The following is a 25,000-nucleotide window of genomic DNA, read 5'->3' as shown; positions in this document are numbered from 1 at the left end:
TGTCTCAGTGTGAGCATGCAGAGCGTTCGTGGGTGTCTAGCACTCCATTACCCTCAACACCCACTCACTCCAGCTCCTCATCCTCATCCATCACACTCACATGCAGAGCTCAGACAGGGCCAGCGCACACACACACACACACACACACAGACACACCAGAGACAAGGCACACACACACACACACACACACACACACACACACACACACACACAGCTGTAGAGCACACAGGCACAAACACCTGTTGCGCTGTAATATGGATTTTGTTGTATTTGAAGTGTAAACGATTGAGTTTTTTCTGCCCAGCATTTTTATATATTTACCTCACATCTCTATTTTTGTCGTTTTACAGTTTTTCAAGTGATTTAAAAATACTTGTTGTCCTCTACATTCTGTGTAAATTTTATGATGAATGGACCAAAAAAACAGCCCAAAAATGACTTGGACAGATGTCTGGTTCCATTGACTTACAGTAAAAGTATAGTGAGTTTTTTCCTTCTCCTGTAAAGTTAACATTTTGGAAATTCAAGGTTTCAATCCATAAACACACACACACACACACACACATCACTGCTATTGGAACGAAACCTTGTATCTCACCTTTTGTCGTTTTGTAGGTTTTAGGTAAATGCCAGACGTTTACCATGTGCCTAAATTTGATGATGAATGGAAAAATATTTTGATCAATTAACGTCCATCAAAATGAATCATGTTTTTCTTCTTCTCCTGTAAAGTTAACGTTTTGGAGATTTTGGAAATGTAAATAAACGTATGATTCAGCCAATGAGCCGAAACCCATTAGGTCTTTCCAGCACGTCTCTCGCAGCGGCAGCAGATGTCAAAGCCTGGGACACATTCCACAGTCAGAGCACAGTCGGTTCTCATCATGTTCCAGCTGCATGTGGCGGAGCTTTAACTCAGTATTAAAGGTTACTGCAGTATTTCTGAACCCCAAAACAAACACTCCGCCCGTGACTCTGCACTCCTCGCGGAGGAAGTGAGCTCAGGTTAGCTGAGTGATTTGGGTGGAGTAAAACTCCCACATGAAGTGCCTGTTATAGGTTGATCTGATGAGCCGTTTCTACAGTGTAGACAATTAATTAAAAAGATGCAAACAGGTTTAAAAAGCTCGTAATACTCCTACAATAAACGATCAGCAGCATTGATTACATTTAAAATGCTGAAATTAATAATGTTTACTACACTGTAAAAATGGTCAGGACCCCCACGGACCCCCACAGAGCAGGTACTGTTTGGGTGGTGGGTCATTCTCAGCACTGCAGTAACACTGATGTGGTGGTGGTGTGTTAGTGTGTGTTGTGCTGCTGGAGTTTTTAAACACTGTGTCCACTCACTGTCCACTCTATTAGACACTCCTACCTTGTTGGTCCACCTTGTAGATGTAAAGTCAGAGACGACAGCTCATCTGCTGCTGCACAGTTTGTGTTGGTCATCCTCTAGTCCTTCATCAGTGGTCACAGGACGCTGCCCACAGGACGCTGCCCACAGGACGCCGCCCACAGGACGCCGCCCACAGGACGCCGCCCACAGGACGCCGCCCACAGGACGCTGCCCACAGGACGCTGCCCACAGGACGCTGCCCACAGGACGCTGTCGGCTGGATATTTTTGGTTGGTGGACTGTTCTCAGTCCAGCAGTGACAGTGAGGTGTTTAAAAACTCCAGCAGCACTGCTGTGTCTGATCCACTCAGACCAGCACAACACACACTAACACACCACCACCACCACATCATTGTCACTGCAGTGCTGAGAATGACCCACCACCCAAACAGTACCTGCTCTGTGAGGGTCCATGGGGGTCCTGACCACTGAAGAACAGGGTAACAGAGTATCAGAGAAACAGATGGACTACAGTCTGTAACTGTAGAACTACAGAGTGCAGCTATACAGTAAGTGGAGCTGATAAAGTGGACAGTGAGTGTAGAAACGAGGAGGTGGTCAGAACGTTGTGCCTGACCGGTGTATAAACACGCAGTTTAATACTAATAGAAGTGGCTGTGATTGTGAATAGTTTAATGCTAGCCGGCGGCGCTGAGGTCGGCCTGCGGAAATGCAGATGAGGAGAAGCGCATGCATGTGTGACTATGACAGGGCCGGGGGCGCCAGTTCCTCCTGAATAATCCCTCATTCCCCTGCTGCAGCGCTGTTCAACAGGGGGGTCTGGGACTCGGTGTTGGGGGGTCAGCGCTGATAACGAACACAGTGGAAATACAGCTTCACCACAGTATTAAAGGTCTGCTCCAAAACAAAGCCGCCGCCCGTGACTCCGCACACGAGCAGAGCGCACATTTCAGCGGTTTCCTCTGAAAGGGGGGCTTTTCGTGGGAGGTCTGAACAGCCACCCTCTTTTTTTTTTTTTTTTTTTGCTGATAAAACATGTCACATTTTTCTGAATCACACTGCATAGAATTACCCACATGTCTGAGTGAATTACATTACCGGCGGGACCGAGCGCATTCAAACAGAAATATTCTCGCCGTGGGGCTCGGAGAGGAGTCTCTTTTCATTACAGCGCCGCTGAGCCGAGCCACATTTCAGCATTATAAATGTGCAGCACTTGAGAACAGGTCAGAAAAGCTTAGACTGCATCAGTACACACTCACTCACCAGCCAGGGCACAACAACAACAACAACAACAACAACAACAACAACAACAACAACAACGACGACGACGATGAAAGACAGCGAGACGCGGCGGCTTCCGATCGTCCTGCCTCGTCCTGATCTATAACACCTGAACTAAAACTCCGCCCTGAGCTTCCGCTTCCGGAACATCCATCTTCTGCCTTCAACGTTTGGAGCCACCTGACTGGATTTATGTTCCACAGAAAAACAAAACGGCCTCGGCTCACTTTTCAACATTCCCAACATTTTCTCCATAACTCAGTGTGTGAGGTGTAATCAGAGATCCAGAGGGTTTGGTGTGAAGTGGTTCAGACGTCTTTACAGTGGTGGTGATGGGAACCAGGCGTCGCCATGACTACAACACAGATATAGACACTTTATTTACCATCCAGAACCACCAGAGAACCTACACGAGTCTTCTGAGCTTGTATGGAATGTTGATGATGGAAAACAGTGGAAAATCTGGAATAATGAGTTTTCTTTGGGGACTATTTTGCCGCACAGCGCCCTGCATGTCTCCCTCCACCATGAATGGAGTTGAAGTTCTCTAAACTCTCATAAAACAGCGTCTCAGTCATCAGGCAGTGAATTCAGAACCAGCTCATGTAGGAACTTTCTGCACTGTTTAAACAAACAAACAAACAAAGGCTCGCCACTAAATAATGACGTCATGTAATAACAAGCAACTGAATTAGTTTTATTCAACTCAACAAAAGACTTTGAAAGAATTTACTTGTTACCACATGAAGTCATTTGTCAGGTTGAACTGATGAGCCATTATTAACAGCAGCATATATTAGGACATTAAAAATAAACCTAATGTGTTATTTTTTGTCAGATTTTCGTCAGAAGATTATTTGGCCTGTTTCTGTGCGTTTTTCCTTATTTTAAGTGACTTTATCTGAGAAAGTGTTTTATTCCATTGGCAGATTTTTCAACTTCGATAATTTTGCTCATTTCAGGAAATGATGATGTTTAAACAACTAAAATGATCTGCCAGTGAAACAACACGCTTTGATCAGATGAAAATGCCCGAATGCATTTAAGACCTTTACACTTGCTAAAAAACATTCTGTCCTAATTTTAGGATAAAAACCCGCAGCCTCCTAACAAAATACTGCTGTTCTATTGATTCATATTGTAAAATGGTGGTTTAGTCCTGGACACATTCGTGACTCCATCCATCCATTTTCTAAACTGCTTCTCCGTCAGGGTCGCAGGGGGTGCTGGAGCCTATCCCAACAGTCTTCGGACGGAAGGCAGGATACAGATGCCAGTCCATCGCAGGGCAGACAGACACAGACAGTCACTCATACCCAGGGGCAATTCAGCATGTCCAATCGGCCTGACTGCCTGTCTTTGGACTGTGGGAGGAAACCGGAGAACCCGGAGGAAACCCACACAGACACGGGGAGAACATGCAGACTCCACACAGAGAGGACCCCGGTCGCCCGGCCCTCCTCGCTGTGAGGCGACAGCGCTACCCACCGCGCCACCGTGCCGCCCACCTTCGTGACTGGCGAAAACTCATGAAATAAAACTCCACAGTGGCGGCGAATAATGAGGAGAGTTGTCAGATCTTAGCTAAGACCGGAAGATTCTGGTTCATATCAGCACCGCTGTGAACGGTTCTGTACTTGAGATCTAAATCACAGGTCACAATTATCAACAGCATGAAAAAAATCACTATTAAAATAATGGTATGAAACGTGCTGATATCTATAAACCATGTTGCAGAGAAATCTACTGAAGTTAGAACTGACCCCTCCTGCCTCGTAATACCACTTTGTACCTCAAGAGGTGATAACGAGTCACTGTTGCAGCGAGTTTGCCATCAGACTGGAGCCGAAACGCAGAAACATTAGCACTGCCCTGAGGGCGTTCTAACCTGTCAATCATGTTGAACGTCCCGCCCCAGTTAGGCTGTATAAGTACAGGTAGCCAATGAAAGGAACAGTGAAAACAAAGACGGCTGAAGCTCTTGGCGAGCAACCACCATCACCACCATCGCTTCTAGCAATAAAACACGTTTAGCAGCAAAGAAAAGAAGCAACATTAACTGACACAAAACAAGAGTAATGGAAAGTAAAGGGTTCTGAGCTCGCAACATTTCTTCTGGACTGGTAAGGAGTGAAGTAGGAAAAAGGGGAACTGTGCATCTCCTGGTTTCTTGCGATAGTGGTTGACACCACAACTTTCTGGTGAAATGTTGCCCCTGTTTGTTTGTGTGTAGTATGAATTTGACTGGTTATGTCATCCTAAATATCACCACTTTAACCCTCTCTGGTCAACAATGTTGTATGCGACAATAAAGGCTGTTGTACACAGAAGAATAAATATCTTGGGAAAGCTGCAAGTTACAGACGTATACTTTGCCGTCCCAATGACGGCTTCAGTGTGATCGTATCCCTGTGAGAAGCTTTGTAATCCAGTCTTTTTGGAGCTTTTGTTAAATAATTCCATAATGAAAAAGTCCAACACTGAATGTCTTCTGTGGTTATGCATCTGTTTCTCTGTGCTAAACAGAGTTACTGTTGTCGTTAGCATGGCTGTTAGCTGTCCACCGATGCCTTGGGTCGCGTCTGGTGACCAATCAGAGGCTGTGGTCTTGACTCATCGACCAATCAGAAGCCATTTTGCTCACTTTTCGCCAGAGCAATGCTATTTTTCCAGGCAAAATGAAAGTATGTCTGTAGTATGAAACAATCACCAAATATTTGTTATTTTATCTACATCGTCCTTTGATGACGCACAGACATTATCGACCTGAGCAGGATAAAATAATCAGGTGTAAATGATCAGAGTTTGGACATTTTTGACTGATGTCATCATTCTGAAATGGAAAATAGTAAAAATAAAGATTTATCCCTTGATTTGAGTAGATGCGTCCAAACATTTCACCACACACACACACACACACACACACACACACACACACACACATCACTGAAAACCTTGCATCTCCAAAATTTTAACTTTACAGGAAAAGGAAAAAAAACACACTTTCATTTTTATGCAAGTCAATGGAACCAGAACTTTTAAGGTTTTCTTCAGATAACAGCGATATATTTAATATATGTTGGAACAAAACCTCGTATCTCCATTTCGTCATTTTTCAATTTTTGACATAATTTGAAAAAACCTGTTTATCTTTACATTATGTGTACATTTCCTGATGAATGAACCAAAAGAAAACTACTTGGAAAAATGTCTGGTTCCATTCAAACTTTACTTCCATTAAAATTAAAGCAGTTTCTTTCCTTCTCCTGTAAAGTTATGAGGTTTTGTCCTGACAGCAGCGATGACATATTATATATAAATAAATAAATGGAGTGACCTTGAAACTCCACTGTCTTTCTCCCAGCTCTGGCCATTTGGAGCTCCTGGGATTCCAGCCATGGCTGCCTTACCTGTTTGTGCGCATGGTCATAGGAGTTGATGTGGTTGTCGAATTCCTGATGTTTGTAGTACTGCTTGTCACACAGCTGACAGTAGAAGTTGGCCTTGAGGTCCTCCAGGGCTTTGGCCAAGGTTTTCTCCTTCTCAGCATAATCCTGGAACACACCGCAAAACACAGCGATCCATCAGACATGGAGCTCTGCACAGCAATACCTGAGCTATAGCGTTACATGCAGCCACGCAGGATACTGAGTCAGACGCGCCGGCTCTTCGCTGCCCGTGACTCAGTGGCCCGTGAGGAAGCCAACTGGAGGAATGAGGGGGCGGAGTGGAAATAAAATAACATACTTTATCTGCTGACCTTGATATCAGAATACTACATGTTGATACACCAAACACAAATTCCTGCACATTCTGTGCTCCATGAGCCCAGCGCTTCCCCACGAGCTCAGCTAAATGATCAGGTTTGAGTTCAAGTATGTCACGTATTCGTAAACAGACATCCGTTTTAGAAAAACGAGAGGCTTATTCACAACTATGCACTTTCATCTGCATTGACTCGCCAACTAATACAGCCACTAGTGGGCGCTGTGGCTGGATGTTGCGTAGTCAAGAACGGCGCTTCATTTTAGCAATGAAATACTGAGGTGGAGAAACAATCCAGAGAGTCCAGGAATCAGTTTTCTTTTTACTGCATTTGTGTTGCAACGCTTCAAGAAATGGAACCAAGACCACTCTTTATGATCAATATCGGTTTCAGAGCTCGCTGTACCCGAGAACTGCCTGTTTAAACGTAAATCAGGCCATTTCACTGACAAGCAAAGCAGCCGTAGTTTCTGAGTGATGAGTCGGAGCAGATGACTGTCAAAATGGAGCAACAACAAAAACGAACCCAGAAGAAACAAAGTCTACCATCAGCAAACACACTAGGACAGGAGTCCTGGAGGGCCAGTGTCCAGCACAGTTTCTCAAACACACCCACTTAACCTGGCAATTAACATATGAGTGTAACCAGGTGTGTTGGAGCAGGTAAATCACCAAACTGGCCCTCCAAGACCACCCCAGCACTAGGATATCAAACAATCAGTCTACCTTTATTGATCGCCACTTTATTAGAAACACCCACCTTGCACTTCCACTCACTGACCACTTTATTAGAAACATCCACCTTGTGCTTCCACTCACTGGCCACTTTATTAGAAACATCCACCTTGTGCTTCCACTCATTGGCCACTTTATTAGAAACACCTGCCTTGTGCTTCCACTCACTGGCCACTTTATTAGAAACACCCACCCACCTTGCACTTCTACTCACTGGCCACTTTATTAGAAACACCCACCTTGTGCTTCCACTTACTGACCACTTTATTTTTTTCATGGTTAAATGGTTCTCCACTAAAATGGAAATCTGCTCTCTCTCTCTCTCTCAACAAGTAAAATGATCTGACAATGGAATAAGACACTTTTAGTAGATAAAATTACTCAAAATAAGTAAAAATGTATAGAAAATAAACTCCATAATTTAATAATAATAATAATATCACAGCATCATGTGAGATAATAGCTACATTAAGCTTGAGAGTGTTTGCACTTGCTGAGATCTCACTTTCGCTGTGAGGGTAAAAGGAAACCGGTACCGACTCCTTTATTGATTCGTCTCGGAGTCGACTGAGGTGGGCATCACTATCAGGTGTTTGTTCAGAGCCTCTGACTAACCAAATCCATGATAAGGCTCTGACCTGCTCTCCGTCACTCTGAGTTTGGGAATTTTCATCTTCAGGTCGGTTATCGGGGAGCAGATTTTTCACGCTGACGGAGCGCGTTGCTCCGGAACAGCTATTTGTCTGCTACCGATCTGCTCACAGATACGCCGCTGATGTCTGTTTTGATGTATGGCCGTAATTTGTTTTGGAGGAGCACTTGTCGTACGCGCTCTGAAAACACGGCCACCCTAAAACTAATACAGCCCTAATACAGCGCCTCAGCGGAATGCTCATCTTCGCCCGTTTGTTTTTTATACATGTTATTAAATATTGATTTACAACAAATCTGGGAAGAGAGTAGCTTCACCAGGGGCAGATTCTATTTTAAATCGAATTTAGTCATCGGTCAGGATGTATGAAACCTGGAAGATTCAAAAGCGAGATGCATAAAAACTCAAATTCCCCAGAGGCTCTCCAAACCCAGTGACGGCGAGGAAGGCAGAGGAGCTCCAGAGGACGGATCATTTCAATGTGTTCCCAGTATAACTCAACCTCAGGCCTGCAGGAAGGCGGGTAAAGCTTTTTTAACCCTTTCTTACCCAACATGTGGCGGGTAATTAGTTTATGACGGTTGTGTTTGTCTCCTGTATCTGATTAAAATCTGTCCACAGGGGAGCTGGTGAGCTTGCATGGCCACGTCCGTCAGTAAATGGATCAGTTTCCTATCACTGTATGAAAGAAGCACCATGCTGCCTTTACTGTTGGATGCACTCTGATTTCTTAACCACATTCAGAATGTGTTTGCATTGCTATGGAAACACTTCTTCCTATTGTTTTATCAGAGGACAGACCAATGAAGTGTGTGACCATAAGTGACCAATGAAGTGTGCATGTTTACTTAGTCAAGAAGGTCGATTGTGGCCACTTTATTAGAAACACCTCAACTGTACTTCCACTCACTGGCCACTTTATTAGAAACAGCCGCCTTATGCTTCCCATCACTGGCCACTTTATTAGAAACACCTGCCTTGTGCTTCCACTCACTGGTCACTTTATTAGAAACACCTCAATTGTACTTCGACTCATTGGCCACTTTATTAGAAACACCTGCCTTGTGCTTCCACTCACTGGTCACTTTATTAGAAACACCTCAATTGTACTTCCACTCATTGGCCACTTTATTAGAAACAGCCGCCTTGTACTCCTACTAACTGGCCAATTTATTAGAAACACTCACCTGGTGCTTCAACTCACTGGCCACATTATTAGAAACACCCACCTTGTACTTCTACTAACTGGCCACTTTATTAGAAACACTCACCTGGTGCTTCAACTCACTGGCCACATTATTAGAAACACCTCCCCAATAGCTTTACTGTATAGATATACAGTTACACACTGTAGCCCATCTGTTGCTCCACAGTTTATTAGCACCCTCAGCCCCACGGCTTTTACACAGTTCAATGTCATTGCTAGGTTGACAGTGGACCACCACCCAAAAATAAATAGAAGCTGACCACTGATGAAGGACTAGGGGATGGCCAACACAAACTGCGCATCAACAGATGGGCTACAGACTGTAATGGTACACCAGCAAGGTGGGAGGGATTTTTGGTAAAAATCGCCAGGGGGTGTAAAGTGTCTCAGCCACACACTCATGTTTTCCAGCACGTTCCTGCTGATTCAGAGCCTCCTGCAACAGCAGGTCATTCAAATGAGCTAACGACTGGTGAGAGGCCTAATTCCCTCACCTAAGGTGAGAACATGACGACGACACGCTGCTAAATATGTCTGTTATACGCACAAATGATGAAAGGAGCTTCTCTCACTGCGCCCCTTCTGCCCAAACACGGCACCAAACATCAGGTCTCAGACTGACACGGACAACCGGAATTAAGACGCCACTTCAAGGGGTCTTAATCCCTCACCTGTGGTGAAATCACTGTAGTGTGCAGCTTCCAGTCGAGTACTGCTTTTAGAAAAGGAGACAGCCTGATAATAAACGTCAGAATGAAAAGGAAGGCAGATGGAAGATGAACAGGGCGACGGTTTAATGCTTTCTAACAGTGCTAATCCCACAGACCTAGTCAGCGATGGGCTTCAGCACCAGCCATAATTCAGTGTCACCCAGGTGAGCTCCGAGTTCTAAAGGAGTTGTGGTGTGAACAGGTAACCCATCACAGAGATCCCATCACTGCCAAAGAGAACCAGAAGGAGAACTCAGAACCCTGTACACTTCACTTACACTGTGACTGAGGTCAGCACTGAGGTCAGCACTGAGGTCACCCATTTCCTTTCAGACGCACTTTAACAGAACTGAGTTTGGGTCATTAATGAACACCTTATTGTGTATAGTGTGTGTGTGTGTGTGTGTGTGTGTGTGTGTGTGTGTGTGTGTGTGTGTGTGTGTGTGTGTGTGTGTGTGTGTATAAAACGCCCATGGATGCCTGAAGATCATCGGACGCCAAGTTTACAGCAAGTACATTTCGTCTGAGTGGCTGACAAAGTTGTAAACACCAGGGCTAAACTCAGGAAAAGTCCATTCGTTTCTGGATGGCCAGCCAAAACATGTTCTGTTACCATGGCAACGTGTTCCTCGTCGGTATTTATGCCTCTTGTCTTTGTTTTGGTCTTTGCTCAATGCTGTTTGCTCAGACCTGCCGACTTGGTTTTGATCTAGCATGCGTGACCCTGGTCCAGGTCTGATTTCTTCAATGTTTCCTCCATCTTTAATTAGTTCGAGCAGCTGTGATAAACATATAAACGGCGCTGACGTGTCGATATCATAACGCACATGATTCCAGTGATTAGTCTACTAACGGTAAACGTACTGATCCTTGTTGGCCACTGAACACAAACAAGCTCAGTTCTAATTTGGTGACTGTAGAAGAAGTTGAGGCCAGTCTAAATGCAGAAATTCAATCTTCTGTGCCTCTAAAGTACAAATTTAAATTCGTTTATTTGAAATTCGTTTTTTCCTGTTAAAATTACTGAGAGGAAGCAAATTTTTGCAACTTTTACACTTGACTTAATTCAATATGGACCATTTGAGCCACAGTTAAAATGAACAGAGACAGCAATAAAAGCTAAATATATACATAATTATTATTTACAGGGCACTTTCTGTTGGGAGGAGTCTGTCCAAACCCTAACTCCTAGATTTACACTTCTCAAAAGAATTCTTACAATTAAAAATAAATAAATAAAAGATTTTTGATTTCTTATAAAGTGAAGTTGAAAGATATAAATCCATCATGAGTTTATTTGGAAAAAAATAAACAAATAAATAAAAGAATTTAAAAAACTCTGTCCCACATTTTCATGTCAATACTATAACACAGACTTTTAGTCTGTAGGCGGAGCCTTGTTTTAGCCACGCCCCTGCATTTCAGAGCAGGGAGTGTGGCTGCATCCCAGTCCCTCGTGGCCACATGGTGAGCAGTTAGATCCACTGTTTTGAAGTAAATGTGTCCCAAAGCCTGAAAGTCAGTGAGGAACATTGAGAATCTGTATTTTTTCTGCAGTTCAGCACTTTTTAGTGTATTTAATGTAAAATATGATGATTTTCTGTGTGAACAGCTGGTCAAAGTTGAGTTAGAGTTTTCCTCTCAAAACGAGAGAAAATGGTCACCGAAACCGTCACGACTGACACGTTTGTCACAGTTTGGATGGTTATGCTTGTTTTGGTGGTGACAAAATGGAACAATCAGTCATTAGTTTCAACAAAATAAAGCTAATTAACATTGAGGGTCACTCAAAGCGAAAGGATTTTAAGTCAGTTTCAAGTCAAATGTGTTTTCCTCCATGACTCTGAATCAAATCGATGGAATCATCCATATATCTGACACACAACACCTTCTGACTTGCGTCCAAATATTCTAGCGATGTCTATGATGTGTTTACTTGTTTACTGTTTGAATCCTGTACTGTCTGAACAATTTTCTCCACGGCGAATCTCTTCTACATACAAATCCTCTGCCAATAAAGTGACTCTGATTCGCGTTTGTGGAGGAAACCAAAATAAACCTGAGCACAACTCAATTCATTTTCTCCTCCAGCCTGTGTAGAAGAGAAAAGCAGCGCTGCTGTTTAACAACAACAAAGCTGTGATGGAAAAGCCTGATGCAGATGAAGAGGCGTGAAGCTGTGAAGTCATTTACACAGCAGATAGATCTAATCACCGCATGGGGGAAGGCAGCCGCTTAGCGCCGGCTTTGAGTCCCGCTGAGAGACTCCCCCTCCTCCCCTGAGCCCCCGAAGGAAGTTCTGCTATCGCAGGTTCCCTGAACTTCTCAAACTTGGGCACTAAAACCTGGTTGGTGACGTCTCTGGTGAAGCTGCTCTGCTCGCGATACTAACGGACCCCACCGCTGCAACTTACTCTACACAACCCATGGAGAAACCTGGACACTGCAGCTTTATGAGGTAACACATTACTACTTCTCCATTCATCCACACTAGCTTCTCTCATTGGCACGCTGTCAGTAACCCATCTGTGTTCCCATCAACCCACGTGACGTTTACAGTTTCTCTACCATCCCTAGGAGAACTGTTTAATAGCTATTTTATCCAATTGTTTAAATGTTTAATCCAGCAAAAGCCAATTATTTTGGGTCAAACCATCTTTAACCATGTTACATTGTTGAGTAACATTCTAGCAAATGGGGAATTACAGTGTAATTATAGTCGGGTCGTTCTACAGAAGCGTCCAGCTTACCGTCTCTCCATAGGAGTCACTGGTGTGACTGACCGTCATCGGTGTTCCTCATAATAAAGGAAACACCAGAGACGTTTTTAATGATCAATGCATTTCACAGAACATCAAACCACACGCTGTCCATCAGGGAACGTCCACTAAAATACGGAATTTAATCCATTTGTGTTTCTATTTTTTCACAGTGACCTCAGAATAAAGTCGGTCGCACCAGTGACGTCAGCTAGAAGCTTCATATGAGATCATGAGCTGAATGAGAAGATCTCTGAGAACTGAGAGACTCAGTGGACTCACCATGAGCTTTTCTCCATAGATCCTCAGACAACAGGTCAAAGAAGGTCGAGTGACGTCATCGGCGTGACTTATTTCAAAATAAGAGACGCAGTAACACCAGTGACACGACTCCTGACGACTTTTATTACATATTTTATTATTTTTATTTGGCTTTTCTTTCTTTGTCATTTAAATCATATCTTCCTCAGTCATGTAGAGATTATTGCAGTTAAAATTGCATAAAAATGTGTTTTATTCTTCAAAATACGGCCTCAGCCTTCACACACGACTGTGGGGACGAGCTCTTCTGTGGTGCTTGGAGTTCTAGATAATTGATTTAAAAACCAATATTGCTGAATTCATGGCTGAAGAAGGCGTGATTGTTAAAATAAGTCAATATTTTACTTGAAAATATATTTAAAAAAACCGTAACATGTTTTTTAAGTGTAATATATCTGTCAATGCTAGGGACACAAAAATGGACATTTCCATAGAATGACCCATTAATGACCGTGGAAGATAATTGATTGGCGACCTGTTGCTGCACTATTATGCAGCATCTCGGCTTTTTCATTAAGCCTTATCAAGCCAACAGTCATTGGCAACAGTCATCACAGATCAGTTGCTAATGTTTGAAAAGGTTATTATTGTTTATTAATGTGTTGTTGAGATATATTATGTACAATGCTTGGGAACCAAACTACAAGGAGATTTTAACCATATATACTTTATCTCGATATTGACTCGGTGAGGCCTAAGAACAAGACCATTTCAAGAGGTCTGGAAACTGTTTCATTTACTGTAGTTATTGTGCAATAATGCAGCGAAGAGCAGCCAGTTCACTGCCAACAACTGGCTGTTTAAGGCTTAATAAGCACATTACAAGGGCATTATGATGTCCCGCTACACTGAACTGTTACCCATTATTTATCCACCAATTTCACTTTGCAATTTCACTTTCACTTTTCACTTGCTCTGAACAGTTATATCACTGTTCAGAGCAAGAGGAGCACAATAGTAAACTTTAGTATATTGTGCAGCAGTAAAAGAAACATTATATTCCCAAAAGTTTTCACTCATGCCTCCAAATCACTGAATTCAGGTGTTCCAGTCACTTCCGTGGCCACAGGTGTATAAAGCCGAGCCCCTCGGCCTGCAGACTGCTTCTACAGACATTAGTGAAAGAATGGGTCGCTCTCAGGAGCTCAGTGAATTCCAGCGTGGTGCCGTGATCGGACGCCACCTGTGCAGCAAGTCCAGTCGTGAAATTTCCTCACTGCTAAATATTCCACAGTCCACTGTCAGTGGGATTATAACAAAGTGGAAGCGATTGGGAACGACAGCAGCTCAGCCACGAAGTGGTCGGCCACGTAAAATGACAGAGCGGTCAGCGGATGCTGAGGGGCATAGTGTGCAGAGGTCACCGACTTTCTGCAGAGTCAATCACTACAGACCTCCAAACTTCATGTGGCCTTCAGATCAGCTCAAGAACAGCGTAGAGAGCTTCATGGAATGGGTTTCCATGGCCGAGCAGCTGCATCGAAGCCTTACATCACCAAGCGCAATGCAAAGCGTGGAATGCAGTGGTGTAAAGCGCCGCCACTGGACTCTAGAGCAGTGGAGACGAGTTCTCTGGAGTGACCAATCACGCTTCTCCGTCTGGAAATCCGATGGACGAGTCTGGGTTTGGCGGTTGCCAGGAGACGGTACTTGTCTGCCTGCATTGTGCTGAGTGTAAAGTTTGGTGGAGGGGGGATCATGGTGTGGGGGTGTTTTTCAGGAGTTGGGCTCGGCCCCTTAGTTCCAGTGAAAGGAACTCTTAAAGCTTCAGCACCAAGAGATTTTGGACAATTTCATGCTCCCAACTTTGTGGGAACAGTTTGGGGACGGCCCCTTCCTGTTCCAACATGACTGCCCACCAGTGCACAAAGCAGGTCCATAAAGACACGGATGAGCCAGTTTGATGTGGAAGAACTCGACTGGCCTGCACAGAGTCCTGACCTCAACCCCATAGAACACCTTTGGGATGAATTAGAGTGGAGACTGTGAGCCAGGCCTTCTCGTCCAACATCAGTGTCTGACCTCACAAATGCGCTTCTGGAAGAACGGCCAGAAATTCCCATAAACACTCCTAACCCTTGTGGTAAAGCCTTCCCAGAAGAGCTGAAGCTGCTATAGCTGCAAAGGGTGGGCCGACATCATATTAAACCCTATGGATTAAGAACGGGATTCACTCAAGTTCATATGCTGGATATCCGTCTTCATGAGTGAGCGAGTACATAAACATCTATCAGTGTTATTGTCTAATTGCTCTTTTATTATTTTGACAGCATGCATGTTTTTCATATGAAGAAAGTTTGATCTGTCCTGTCCCTTGTTTTCACAGCAGGGGGTTCCCATCCCTCCCAATTCATCCCTCACTAGCAGCTCAACGTTCACAGAGAGAGCAACAACAGTGTCCTAGTTCAACAGCGAACAAATATTTTTACTACATTTTCCATTGCGGTGGTAGAATGGCCAGTAGGGGGCCTTCAGAAAGATGCTGTGCTTGTAGGGAAGCTTTATCGATTGACCACCATCCTTTAGATTTTTGCTGTGTTTTTATGTTTCATGGGTAAAATGGTCTGCCAGCATCGACCAAGCAGGTCTACTTAGTATAACCAGCTGAACATCACTGAGTATATCCAACCTTCTTGACCATCTTTGTCTGGCAAGAATCTAGCCAATGACCATCAAAGACCAGCTTAGACCATATACAACCAGCCAGGTCTTTAGGAGAGGTAATATTTATCGGTGCTGAAGTTAAAGTCTCTAAACATCAAAACAAGTTAGCCAACCAAAACATAATTTGCCTTAATTTTATTAACCAAAAAATTATATTTTAATTCCCAACAAAGGTGGGTGTGGGATCATAACCTCAGAACCGGCCCACAGAAACCTGTCCAGGGAGAGAGAAGTAGGAGATGCCCATGAAGCCGTGACCCAGACAAACAGCAGCTCAGTCCTCTCGCTCTCACGGCACTGTTATTAGTATTAATCAGCGTAATTGTATTATTCCCCTGCGAGCGGAGAGCCCTGGCATTCGGACTAATGCACCATTATGCAACCTAATGCGGGGCTGTTTAACCCCGTCTCATTGACTGCTCTAATGCAGGGAAATGGTGAGCACTTAGCTCCGTTTTGTCGGCTAAACATTTGTCTTTTGTTTCACTTTTTTTAGCGGCAGTTCGCAATCCGGCATTACATTAAAACATCAAAAGACTGGCGTATTTGCATACAGTGGATTAGCGCCCGACTTAAAGGAAATCCAGTAGTGGGCTGCCACACAGGAGAGGCTGGCATAAATAGCTCCGGAGGCGCCACTGCGGCAAAATCTCCAAAATCACAGCCGCTGCTTAATCTTCCACACGGGGGAAAACAATGCTGGCAGAGTTTCCCTCCAGCAGCCTCCACAATAGGCCCGACTCGGGGAAGTTGACTCAATAGCTAAATTAAAGCAGAATTTCACAGATTTTATTCAAATTATTCTGCATATTTCAATCAGTGAGCTGTAAACAACGTCTTTCTGAGTGGTTTGCTTTGTAGCCAAACTTACCAACTCGGATGCCTTTACCATGGTGGTAATAGGACCCCGGCGTCGCCATGACTACGACACAACTTTTTTATATCATATGATTTTATATGGAACGACGATGATGGAAGATCTGAAAAAGATCTGTTTTGCTTCACAGCGCCCTGCATACTATGTATTCCTCCACCATGAATGTTTAAAATGGGTTTTAGACCAAAACCTGACATCTGGTTACCATCTGGGGCAGTCGTGGGCTGGAGGTCAGGGAACCAGCCTTGTGACCGGAAGGTCGCCGGTTCGATCCCCAGAGCTCACAGTCCATGCCTGAGGTGTCCTTGAGCAAGACACCTAACCCCCAACTGCTCCCCGGGTGCCATGGATAGGGCCACCCACCGCTCCGGGCAAGTGTGCTGACTGCCCCCTAGTGTGAGTGTGGTGTTTTACTTCAGGAATGGGTTAAAGGCAGAAATTTCCCCGTTTGTGGGATCAAAAAGTGCCACTTAAATCACCACTGCCTCTAAAATGCTGCGTTTCACACCAAAACACTCTGAATGGCTCTTTATTTACATCTTAAAGCTGAAATTATGGATACATTTTAGGAAAACAAACTTTAGCATTATTATATAAGGGAGCTATTCGGGCTGCACAACATATCAATTCATATCAATTATCATTAATCAATTAATCACAACATATCAATTGCTAAATGTAATCATGATATCAGCCTCTGCAATACTGAGTTTACTGAAGGCTGCAACATGTAAAGGCGATGACCAAACGCAGTGCTGTGAGCCTCCTGACCAGTCAAGGCTCAATGATTATTTTGGTCCAAAAAAATCTTTAACCCTTTTACATTATTGAGGAACATTTTAACACATTGGGAAATTACAGCACCATTACAGTAATTACAGTAGTAAATAATCAACTGTCAACCCATTACTACATTATCATACCTTGGCGTTTTTCAGAGCATTTCTAATGCTTTCATTAGGCCTCGTCAAGCCAGTGGTCAATGAAAACAGTTGAGTTGGTAAAATTTGAAGAGGTCATATTGATTATTAATGTTTTGCCATGATTTGTATCACGTATAACGCTTGGGAATTGAACTACAGGCCTAACAAGAAGAAGAACATTACAAGTGCTCTGGAAAAATGCTTAATTCACCCTAGTTACTGTTTAATAAAGCAGTAATGAGCAGACAGTTTAAGTGGCTGTTTAAGGCTTAATAAGCACATTACAAGGGCATTATGATGTCCCTTTACACTGAAGTGTTACCCATTATTTATCCACCAATTTCTAAGTCATATCACTGTTCAGAGCAAGAGGAGCACAATAGTAAAATCGGGTGCATGTTGTAGAGCTTTAGAAGGTTCCTTACATAAGAAAAGTCTAAATGTGTGCGATCATAAATTCAGATATTTCTGTTTTCGTGGATTTAATGCCTTAAAATCCCAGTCTTACTGCATACCTAGGCTTATTATTCAGCAACTACAGGGACTTCAGTGCAAACTGGCTGAGCTATTCTTAGGTTATAGTTAAAATGTGTAATTAAACTTTGGGTCTCCCAGTGGGCCCCGGGCATGTAAGGGGTTAAAATGAACTTCACTGCTGAAAACTAAATAAAAATACAGTTGTGTGGTCACTGCAGAGCATCTGTCGTCAGCTTTTTTAATGGTCCACTGACCTTTCCTCAAGGTCACCCCAGGGTCATGCAAGCAGGGGCTTCCAGCTGTGCAACTTCATAGAACATAAAGAGAATATATGATTGGCGTGAGCTCAAATGGAGTTGTGATCAAACGGGTTATGTTTCTACTCTTTACGGCACAGCAGGTTTATGACTGATGTCTTTTATGTGAGGATGAAGGAAAAAAAGAAGAAGAAGAAGAAGAACACGAAGCCGTATCAGAAATACGCTGTGCAGAGGAACCTGAAACATTTATCACTACAAGAGCTGATGGTACTGAGGATAATCCTTCAAGCGGATGAGGTTTCGGTGTCATCAAGATATTCATGAAAACCAAACACCATCGGATCAGAACATTAATTACAGACTTCACACTGATTCACTAATGCCTGCTTCCAGGAGCTCTCAAACAATAACTCGCCCGAGAAAAACGAACGAAAAAAAAAAAAAAAAAAGCAATCTGGTCCTCGCCTATTTCTTTTCCAGAAAATTCCTGCATAATTTATGAGGAAACACAAAGTTTTAAAATATTAGCTTTGCAAATGATGCGCGGGGCGCGGCTGTGGTGAACCCGTGTGCACCGCGAGTCCTGCACTTACTCCGCTCCCTGAAAAGCCTCCAGGTGCTGATGAACATTCACCTGATTGATGTAGATCATGCAGGTTTCCTCTGTAGAGCCGCTGCCAGAGGCTCATGAATTAAAAGAAGGATCCAGAAAGAATCTCTGTATTCCACCTCAGAGCTGCACGGCGTTTAAACTGGGACTCAGACACGATGGCCATCGTGACGGTGATAGTGATGATTAAGATGGTGATGATAATGGGATGTGGTGAGGGTGGTCATCATGATCATGATGGTGGTGATGACACTGTTGGTGAAGGTGATAGTGGTGATGTTGATTGTGGTGATGATGTTATTGATGATTGTGCTGGTGGTGATCATGATAATGATGGTGCTATTGCTAAGGTATGATGCTGGTGGAGATGATGGTTAAGTTGATAGTGATGGCGCTGATGGTTAAGGTACCGGTGTTGATGCTGATGATGATGAGGCTGGTGGTGGTGATGGATAAGATGATAATGGTAGCGGTTACTGTGTGGTGATGATGTTGATTGTGCTGGTGGTTAAAGTGATGATGCTGTTTTAAGATGAAGATGCAGAATGTGCTGATGGTTACGGTGATGATGATGATGCTGTTTTAAGATGAAGAATGTGCTGATGGTTACGGTGATGATGATGATGCTGGTGGTTGAGGTGATGATGCTGATTGTGCTGATGGTTACAGTGATGATGTTGACGATGCTGGTGGTTGAGGTGATGATGCTGATTGTGCTGATGGTTACAGTGATGATGTTGACGATGCTGGTGGTTGAGGTGATGATGCTGATTGTGCTGATGGTTCAGGTGATGATGCTGAAACTTTAGGTGTGAGGTTCATGCTGATGGTGATGATGATGATGCTGTTTTAAGATGAAGAATGTGCTGATGGTTACGTTGATGATGATGATGCTGGTGGTTGAGGTGATGATGCTGATTGTGCTGATGGTTCTTTAGGTGTGAGGTTCATGCTGATGGTTCTTTAGGTGTGAGGTTCATGCTGATGGTGATAACACTGTCAGTTGTTTACTGTTGTGATTATTTATCATTGCTGATTCCTGCTGGTCATCGATCCCAAATTACCGACATCCACCGGACCCGTGTGTCTGCGCTGGCTCCTACTCAGACCTAGCAGCCGTGCATGTTCACCTCTCTCTCCTGATGCGTCTGCGTGGTGCAGCGCGGTTTCAACACCCCTGACTGATTCTGTGTCACTTAAAGGAAATTGCAAACATCTTCAGATAGCACTAAAAACGACAGCGCTTGAAACTCTCTGTTCTTTAAATTGCGGCACAATAGCGTCGCATTGTTTACTCGCGATCGATATAATTGCCGAGGAAAGAGCAGGGAATATGAAAATCTATTTAGAAAATTGATTACCAGTGTTCTTGCTTTGTCACTGATGGCTACAGCACTGATATCTTCACCGTGATACGCAGAGCATAATATCCTCAGCTGCACCGTAGCAGGCTGATGAAAGAATAAACCCAAATTACCCTGATTGCGCTGCTGAGAGAGCACAGATTTCAGGATCCACACCGAGCAGGGCTTTAAATAATGATGCACAACATTAAAGTGAACATTGCTACACTCTGGGCCAGATGTGCGTCTGAGTGTATGCGCAGCACAAAACATGCCTTCATATGAGCCCACAGTGCAGAATGAACTAAAACTGCAGCTTGTGAAAACTGAGTGTTGCCCCACCTACAAACTGCTCACTCGTGGGGCGCAGGGTTCAAAAGAGAGACATTATAAAAACGGGGCAGCTGCAATCCTCAAATCTGATTGGCTGAGCTGCATTCGAATCCACAATATACACACTCCTATGACCGCATTACGACAACTGAGCTCTGCATCACTGCACCACAAAACCCCTGAGCTGTAAACGGAATGATCTTTGACTCTAATGCTGCTCGCATGGAGCAGCGAGTGACCTGATGAAGAAAGAACGTGTTTAAACTGAGCGGCTGACAACTTATGTCCTTAACTAGAACCGGGCCGGTCAGCTGGCTAACAGGCTCCATCATCAATATCACGGGCTTGAATTAAAGCACTTACAGTGTGATTCACTGTAAGACTGCAGTGTAAAAGTCTAAAGAATATCATTTAATGTTTTGCGCTATGAAAGTTCAGAAATTCAAGCCTCTACAGCCACACAGCGCATCATTTATGCAGTGTGGACGTGTCTGAGTCCCAACTGACTTCTCTGAGCTGTAGTTTGCTCTGTTGGGCTGCGGGATCCAGCATTTAGATTCCTACATGCATAAATCTGGTCTCTCTGGGTTTTAACAGTGTTATTCTGATGGTAAACATTCCTTCAGAGGGTGTCCAAGGCTTGTGTCTCCATCTAACTGCTGCACCTGAGGCCATTCTTAGAGAAAACCCCCCAATAACGCGTCCTTAGAGACACTAATGCAAATTTACAATTAGCTTTAAAGGGCACAGGAGAAAACAAAGCAAGTCAATTGAGCGGAAATTGGGTGGAATATATAATCAGCTGCACGTTTAGTACCTCCACCCACTTTCTGCACAGTGCTCCCACGGTCTGTGCAGCCCTCCATAAAACGCATGAGAAGCACAGTCCACGTTTCTCCATATACACGGCACATAATCTGGAAGCTGAGGAGGTTTTACGTGCAGGTAGACTGGGGCCGTTTAACTTGAGCTGGCAGGACGAGCCCCGAATCCCGTCCCCTCAGCCAAGAGAACGAACAGAAGCAAAATTAAACACGCCTTGTCTTAATAGGCCTTAATATGTTCGGTCTTTTGGCCCTCAGACCACCAAAAACACTAGACTTTGACCCCCAGATGAGAGTTCAGGCGCTACGATCTAAAGTCTTTAAGAAATTAGAGAAATGCTCATCTTCCCTTTACCTCAGTGCGACACGTCTTCAGCTGCAATAGCAAAGATCAAAGGACTCTAAAGAAAAGCGTAGGACACGGGCTCCACACTGCCCTCTGGTGGAGAACAGAGTTCAGACTCAGTCTCATGGTTCGTCAATAAGAGAAGGTGTAACATTAATGAGGAGCTAAAACGCTAAAATGCATAGAAGGAATCTCAATTTACTATCCGAACGTTTCTGACTAAAACATCTGATTCTCATTTTGCATTGATTATAAAGAATATTTATAGTTGAACTGTAAGCAAGTGATGAAAGTGTGAACCCAAATTATCTTGCTGCTGCTACCACCACCACTAATAGCACTACTACCACCACCACCACTAATAGCACTACTACCACCACCACCACTAATAGCACTACTACCACCACCACCACTAATAGCACTACTACCACCACCACCACTAATAGCACTACTACCACCACCACCACTAATAGCACTACTACCACCACCATCACTAATAGCACTACTACCACCACCACCACCACCACCACCACCACCACCACCACTAACAATACTACCACCACCACCAGGCCATTTTATAAGCAGACGTCCTCTATTTAGAGTCTATTTGCACAGCTGTATCATCTGGTGAACGGTCAGCAGTTACACATTAGCACACCTATAAAAACATTATTAATGTCAAATGTTTTTTCCCAACTGACTGTTTCTACTAATCCAATCATCATGAAAATCTCTGCTGCATCAACACTGATGACAGGTATCCACATCTAATAATAATAATAATAATAATAATAATAATAATAATAATAATAATAATAATAAGAAGAAGAAGAAGAAGAAGAAGAAGAAGAAGAAGAAGAAGAAGAAGAAGAAGATGATTTCTGTGTTATGTAAGTATGATTATTAATATGTAATTATTGTAATTATTATCCTGTCCTGTATTTATTCTATATGTAATAACATGGCCCATATGTAAATACCTATTTAGTCCCTATAAGAACAAAACTTCACAAATATTGGAATTTTACAGGAGAAAGAAAAAATGTCACCTTTTAACTTAATGGAACAAGATTTTATTCATTTTGGACGGTATCAAAGAGCATGAATATTATTACTATCACTAATATTATGACATCAGTGTAACTGTTTCAGACTGTTGTCAATGAGAGCAACGGGGTATGTTCCTTTGTGGCTGCTCCAAATTTGGATATTGCTGATCTGAACTTCAGTAACTGATTAACATTCTAAACTGAAAGGTTTAATTGAAGCCCTAGACGTAAGTGCAGGTCGTGCAATGTGTCGACTGAGCGCTTAATCCCATTGAAGAAGACCCTGCAAGCAGCAGAAGCAGCGAGTGTCCGTGGAAGTGAAGCTCTCCGGTCTTCAGGCCGCGCTCTGTGGTCAAACGCTCATCTACAGTTGATGATGTTCCATATCTGGGATCAATACGACGCCTCCCAGGACTTTTTAACCAAACGATAATGATGCCGGAGAACGGCAGGAGAGCTGCCGGAGCGGCTCGGAGAGCTCTGTTCTGGAATATTCATAGCGGCGCTGGGAGTGGGGTACAGTACACGCGTAAAGCCGATGCGTGGTAATGGGATTTTTATGAGCTGTTTCAGTTCCAACAGACACACATACATCTAACGGCTCAGCCTCGCTGCGGAACGAAGAGCAGCGGACGCTGATTATTACTGCGCTGCTTGTTTTAGTTCATGTTCTGGATAAAAATATCCCCACTGAGAGAAACAGGAGCAGCTAAGCGCTCCTGACCGCTGTAACCGGAGCAGCAGCGTCTGAGTTCTGAGGTTAGGATCACGGTCAGGAGTGGAACGTTATCACTATAAACACACAAACACCGTCACATTACAGTGATGTTACTTCACATCTACGCTCCGAAAAAGACTCTTTAGTCCAAAAACTAAAGTTTTACGCAGAACCGTGAAGTCTCAAAGAGCCCTGTCCATCATCAAAGGGTTCTTCAGACTGATGGAGAGCATGCTGTCTATTGTTCTAAACAAAAGCTTTATGAAAATGGTTCTATATAGCACCAAAAATGGTTCTTCTACTGCAATAAGCTTAACCTCATAGCTATAGGAGGACCCTTTTGGGCGTTATGCAGAACACCTTTCAAAAAGGTTCTATACAGACACACATACAGCACATTCTTCATCTGAAGAACCCATTCCATGGTGCAGAGTAGACTCTTTAATCACGCGCAGGGCTCTTTGGAGAACCGTCTTTTTAAGTACGTATGATTATGAATATTAGTTACCGTTAAAAATCACTAGACACACTCAAAGGTGTTTCCTCAAGGGTCCTTCAGTGAAGACAGTGGTTCTGTATGGAACCATAAACACTCAAAGAACCTGTTGCATGCTTAAATGGTTCTCTGCACAGAGAAGTGGATCATCAGATTGATGATCCAATGTGTTACATATGGTTCTATACAGCACCAAAAAGGGTTCTTCTACTGTAATAAGCTTGACATCATAACTATAGAAGGACCCTTTTGGGTGCTATATAGAACCCTTTTCAAAAGACTTCATATAGGACCATGTACAATGCAATTTATCAGTCTGAAGATTCCTTTCGTGATGCAAAGAACCCTTTAATAACGCCAAGGGTTCTTTCAGTGTTAACAGTTGTATATAGAACCAAAGAACCATATTCTTAAGTATGTATGACTATAAATGTTATTTTATTATTCAAATCTATAACATATGCTCAAAAAAGGTGGTTCTTCAAGGGTTCAGTAGGAAAGACTGAAATGGTTCCATGTGGAACCATGAACAGTCAAATAATCATTTCCATGATTAAGCGGTTCTCTGCATGGTGAAATGGTTCTTCAGACTGATGGAGAACGTGCTGTACATGGCTCTATACAGCATCGTTTTGAAAATGGTTCTGTATAGCACCAAAAAGGCCTCTGGCACTGTTATGATGTCAAGCTTTAAACATCGTATTAATAGCAAAGCCCTTTTCGGTGCTTTATGGAACCATATACAACACATCATCACTCTGAAGAACGATTTCACCAGGCAGAGAACCATTTAAGCACTCATGGATCTACATAGAACCACTGTCTTCACCGAGGAACCCTTGGAGAACCATCACGTTAAGGTCACCGGAGCATCTCTGCTGTTGTTTTGACGGAATGCGATGAGTCGATAAGGTTTTTCTGCCACGGCGAAATCGGAACATCTCTTCGTTCCTCAATATTCGGACAAAAACAATTACCCGATCTGGAACGGCGAGGGAAAGGGAAGCTCGGGTGGAAAAAGCCAGTTTCCAGCTGCCTGATGGGTAACGGAGTTTGTGCTGGGAAAGCGAGGCGGATTCTCCTGAGAGGATTTTCGCCTTAATTTGATTCTTTTGTAAATGTCAGATCCTCCACATCCTGAAGAGGAACGGTGGAGAACTCTTTGGCTGCTGGTGCCATTTACTTTGATCATTCCTTTCCGAAGTGGAGCTCTGCGTGCGGATAATAATTTGCTTTCTTTGTAATAAATTATTGAAGGCCCATTTAGACCGGAGTGGAGCATGACTC

General features: G+C 43.5%; 1 protein-coding gene across 1 annotated transcript in view; it reads right to left on the bottom strand.

Annotated features, from left to right (window-relative positions):
• znf804a (zinc finger protein 804A) overlaps positions 1 to 25,000 on the bottom strand; it is a 103,873-nt gene that overhangs the window by 15,177 nt on the left and 63,696 nt on the right. Inside the window, exon 2 of the mRNA XM_017688180.2 lies at positions 6,055 to 6,198. Within this exon, the coding sequence (XP_017543669.1) occupies positions 6,055 to 6,198 (144 nt within the window). The remainder of the gene's footprint in view (positions 1 to 6,054; positions 6,199 to 25,000) is intronic.

This window comes from Pygocentrus nattereri, chromosome 6, assembly GCF_015220715.1.
Source record: "Pygocentrus nattereri isolate fPygNat1 chromosome 6, fPygNat1.pri, whole genome shotgun sequence".
NCBI classification, from domain to species: domain Eukaryota; kingdom Metazoa; phylum Chordata; class Actinopteri; order Characiformes; family Serrasalmidae; genus Pygocentrus; species Pygocentrus nattereri.
The sequence above is the reverse complement of the archived record's forward strand: the minus strand, read 5'-3'. Positions and strand labels throughout refer to the sequence as shown.